Source organism: Spinacia oleracea, chromosome 2 (genome assembly GCF_020520425.1).
Source record: "Spinacia oleracea cultivar Varoflay chromosome 2, BTI_SOV_V1, whole genome shotgun sequence".
Classification (NCBI taxonomy): Eukaryota; Viridiplantae; Streptophyta; class Magnoliopsida; order Caryophyllales; family Amaranthaceae; genus Spinacia; species Spinacia oleracea.
In genome coordinates, this window is record NC_079488.1 from 42,897,410 (window position 1) to 42,901,594 (window position 4,185).

The 4,185-nt window shown below is 31.6% G+C and overlaps 1 protein-coding gene across 1 annotated transcript; it reads right to left on the minus strand.

The window, feature by feature from the left end:
* Nucleotides 1-2,371: 2,371 nt before the first annotated feature.
* On the minus strand, nucleotides 2,372-3,203 carry LOC130466901 (zinc finger protein 2). The gene has a single exon (XM_056835466.1). The coding sequence runs from the start codon at nucleotides 2,970-2,972 to the stop codon at nucleotides 2,526-2,528; it is 447 nt and encodes a 148-aa protein (XP_056691444.1). The 5' UTR covers nucleotides 2,973-3,203; the 3' UTR covers nucleotides 2,372-2,525.
* Nucleotides 3,204-4,185: the final 982 nt, after the last annotated feature.

Below are 4,185 nucleotides of genomic sequence, written 5' to 3' on the forward strand. Positions count from 1 at the left end.
TAAGACAGTGTTTAGTAACACGTCACAGCTTTACACACATCAAATATTCGGCCCACGTTTTCTTATCATTTTTGGATTTTACAGTATCATTTCCTACACCTTATAGCCAAAATAATTGCGGAATTTAAAAACAAAAGCTTTAGGAACACAATGCACTTAAGAAATTTTCACGAGAAAACTTTCCAGGACCCAACTGGAAAGAAAACCACGACCAACCCGGGAAGTGATCTACAACGTTTCACTATTATAGGCAATAAGAACTCAGTTACAAACCTATTAGAAGATTGGACCTTACTCTACGAACTCAAGTTCCCAATGAATTAAAATTTAACTTATTCCAAAGTAAATAGAATCCTAGATCGACTTAGTCAATTACCTATTTATTTGGGACTCTAATAAGACTTTTAATCAATTTAAACTCTTAAATAAACTAACCTAATTACACGTTTATATCCTAAGTTACTAACAATTAGATGAATGAATATTGACTTTAGCTTTAGAATGCAGACCAAATTCCTAGATTGAGTTCTAGTGACTCGGGTTATACAACACTTATTCCTATGAAATCTTAGTTCTTGTTTTCTACATTGAAGCCTATAAAGTAAATTAATACGATCGGACTTCTTCTTTTAGCTAGAGTTCCCCCTTTAGAAACTGCTCCTGCTCTTTCGGAGTTCCTATACCTTGTCTAGAGTTCCAGTTCCTCCTCACGAACTCTGTAGTTTCCAGCTTGTCCGGGATTCATCCTTAGGAACTGCATTTCACTTTTCAACTCTAGAACTTGTGCTTATTTGCTATAAGTATCGCACAATCATCAACTTCTATTATTTATAACTTAAGTACTCCCTCAGTTCTTGTTTCTTAGTCCCCTTTCCGTATTAAGATGTTTATTTTATTAGTCCCATTTAGAATCTTTACTTATTTGTTCAACTATATTCCCCTTTTACCCTAATATTACAATTGTAATTCCCTTTTTGTCCAAAATAAATATGCATGTGTTCCCTTTATTTACTAATTTAACAACACTAATTACTCAATTTACCCATATTTTCTTAATTTTTTTCTTTAGAGATTCACATGCAAGATGTCCTTTTAGTGGATTGTTCAATATTTTATAAAGGACTAATAAACAAAAACTGAGAAAGTATGACCTTTCATTAATGATTTTTTCACGCATACAACTTAAAAACCATATTAGTTAATTACTTTAGTTTATTATTATTAAAATTATATTAGCTCAACAAATTGAATCTCCTTGTTGGTCATTCGTGAAAAGACAAAATAAATGAAATCACAATTCATGGTTTTAGGATCTTCCAATTCACTAATTCGGCTAATTAACGGTTTGGCTTACTGAATTGTACTTATTACGTTACCAATTACAATATTTTAATGGTAATGAAACGGGTTTGTCTTACTGCATTGTTACCGGAAATTCTAAAGGAAAAAAAAACCAATTCCTAGATTCATTCTTCATAGTGCACGGAAAATAAAGGAACGTTTACTAAGAGTTCGTCTTTAAAGAAGATATACGTAATAGTAATACATACGTGTTAATTAATTTAGTTGATAAAATTTTGAAAGATGGTATTTAAGATTTGATATCGAATCTTGTCTACTAATTTATTTCTATTATATAAGGCAAAATATAGTCATGTGGGAGTTGGTTTTGTTTGATTCGTATCTACGAGTGATTTAATAATATTAATTTTTTTTATAATTAATAATTACTAATACAAAATCAAATATATCTATACTATATATTAAAAGGCGTTTCTAAAGAAGTTTACGTGACACGTGGCGCTTTTCTTATTAATCATTCACTTTATGCGATTTTCACATACATGAATTCACTTTATGCGATTTTCACATACATGAAAAAAGATGTGAAATATGGTTTGGATAAGGTTTGAACCCTCAACTTTGAGTTTAACAATTAAGCCTCTACCACTAAGACATGAATTGTTTCATGTTATCATTGCGAAAATAAAAATAAATAAATGCAAATGTTATTAATGTATTAACCCGGGGCATCGCCCGGGCCCAAAAACTAGTTGATAGTTAAGATGTGCATTAACAAATGACCAAATGTGCATAGTCAGATTATTCTCTAATAAATATGTTTATTTATTGTCTGTTTAGAGTTAGTTTTTTTTTCCTTTAGATCAATCGGAAATATCAGAATATATCTTTTCATTTTTACGGATCGAAGAAAGAAATATACGGAGAATTTTCTATTTTTTTACTTTATTTTTATTCCATACGATATTCAAAAAATATCGTAGGAAACTTGAAATGAAAGCTTCTTTTAAATGAATAATAATGAGAAACAGATGAAGTATAGTATAAAGTATATAAATACACAAGGATATATAAATTCTCTTTTATCTTCTCTTAATTGAAATATTTAATTTCTCTATAATTTATCAATATTACATCTCTATAGTACGGATTAATACAGCTTAATTATGATTTAATAACAGTCATTTTTATAATCCAACAACATGATAATCAATAATACTTAATTAAAGCCTCAAGGACAAATCAAGATCCTCCTTATTATTGCTAGAACCATAGTTAACCATATGATCACTTCCAAAACCATACTCTACTCCTTGCTCCCTAAATTCGAAGTGAGCATAAGCACGGAGATGTGGAGCCATAGCCATACGGCTCGAGCCGAGGTTAAGAGGCTTGTTGTTATTATTAAGCTCCTTACTCTTCTTGGCTAAAGTACGCTCAAGTTTATGAGCATTTTGGTGGCCCCCTAAAGCTTGGGAGCTATAAAACTTCCTATTACAATAAGTACATGAGAACACCCTTGCCTCACCGGCGGCGGGGCTCGAGGGCGAGGAAGCCGACATGGATGATGAGGACGATGATGATCGATCGAGGACGAGATCGAGGTTGATCAAATGAGGAAGATCATTAGATGATGTTGTAGTTAGTGAAGTATTGAGCTCAAAATCCATATGCTTAATTAAGCTAATTAAGCTAGTATGTAGTATATAATTAGTTGAAGAATAATTATGTAAGAGGAAGACAAAATGAGTAGTTTGAAGTGAGGATAGGGAATGAGGAGTGCGAGGTTAATATATAGAAGGAGGAAAGGGAGAGATGAAGGGTTAGAGTTTCTAAAAATAGAAAGAGATAAACTTATGTGAGTTTAAGTGAGTAATTAGAGAATTAAGTGAGAGAAAGTGAGGCAAGTGTTGTCGGCTCTACTAATGGCACAATTTCGACCCCACTGTCGGCTTATAATGCATCTATTGCTGATTAATTTATTTATTACTTAATTTAATTAATAATTAATTAATTAAACTTATTTATGTTGAAACATTAGGATGCAAGGATCTTCACATAATCAAATCTAGTTCTTTATTTTATATTATTGTGGAATTTTGAGTTTAATTTATTATAGTGTTGTTTTGTTTCTGTTTTTCTTATAGGATCGATTGTGGAGGTGGTACGGTTCTTGATCTTGTAATTATTGATCGTTTTGTTTGCAACAATTCCATGATCTTCATTGGCTTAATAATCAATCTCTTGCCGCAAATATTACTCGACATGAATTGTTGTATTTCACGGTGAAAATGGTCTAATTTATGGGATGGTTGTATATTACTTTCTTGTATTTTAAAAAGAGATATACTTTTATTTGACGTGTCTTAGTCTCCACTTTAAATTATATTAAAATTTCTTTCTTTTTTGTGATTCTTACATTTACTCACATCATTTTTTCTGTAATAAATAATTCATCCACTAGCCTAATTTCATTTTATTTTAATAAATTCACACTACAAGAAATTGTACTATTAACGACGGGAAATTCCGTCGCGAAAGGCCAATAATCGTTGATTAACGACGGGATTTCCTGTCGCGAACCCGTCATAAAAGGGGGCCGTCGTTAATATAAATCCCGTCGTAAATCCGTCGTTAATATAAATCCCGTCGTAAAAGACATTTGCGACGGTTATTCTCGTCATTGTTTGGTTGTTAGACTCGTCACAAAAGGCTTTTACGACGGGATTTTTGACCCGTCGTAATTAGGTTGTCATTAAAGATACAAATTCTTGTAGTGTCAACTCATTTTTCTAAAACTACGTGCCGGTCAAATTTATCTTTTTTTAAAATACAGAGGGAGCATTCAAGAACAACCTCAAATATAAAACTTTTTTAATACCA

Bases quoted from the DNA above. Each gene is read 5' to 3' on its own strand.
- LOC130466901 (XM_056835466.1), bottom strand. From the start codon at position 2,972: ATGGATTTTGAGCTCAATACTTCACTAACTACAACATCATCTAATGAT.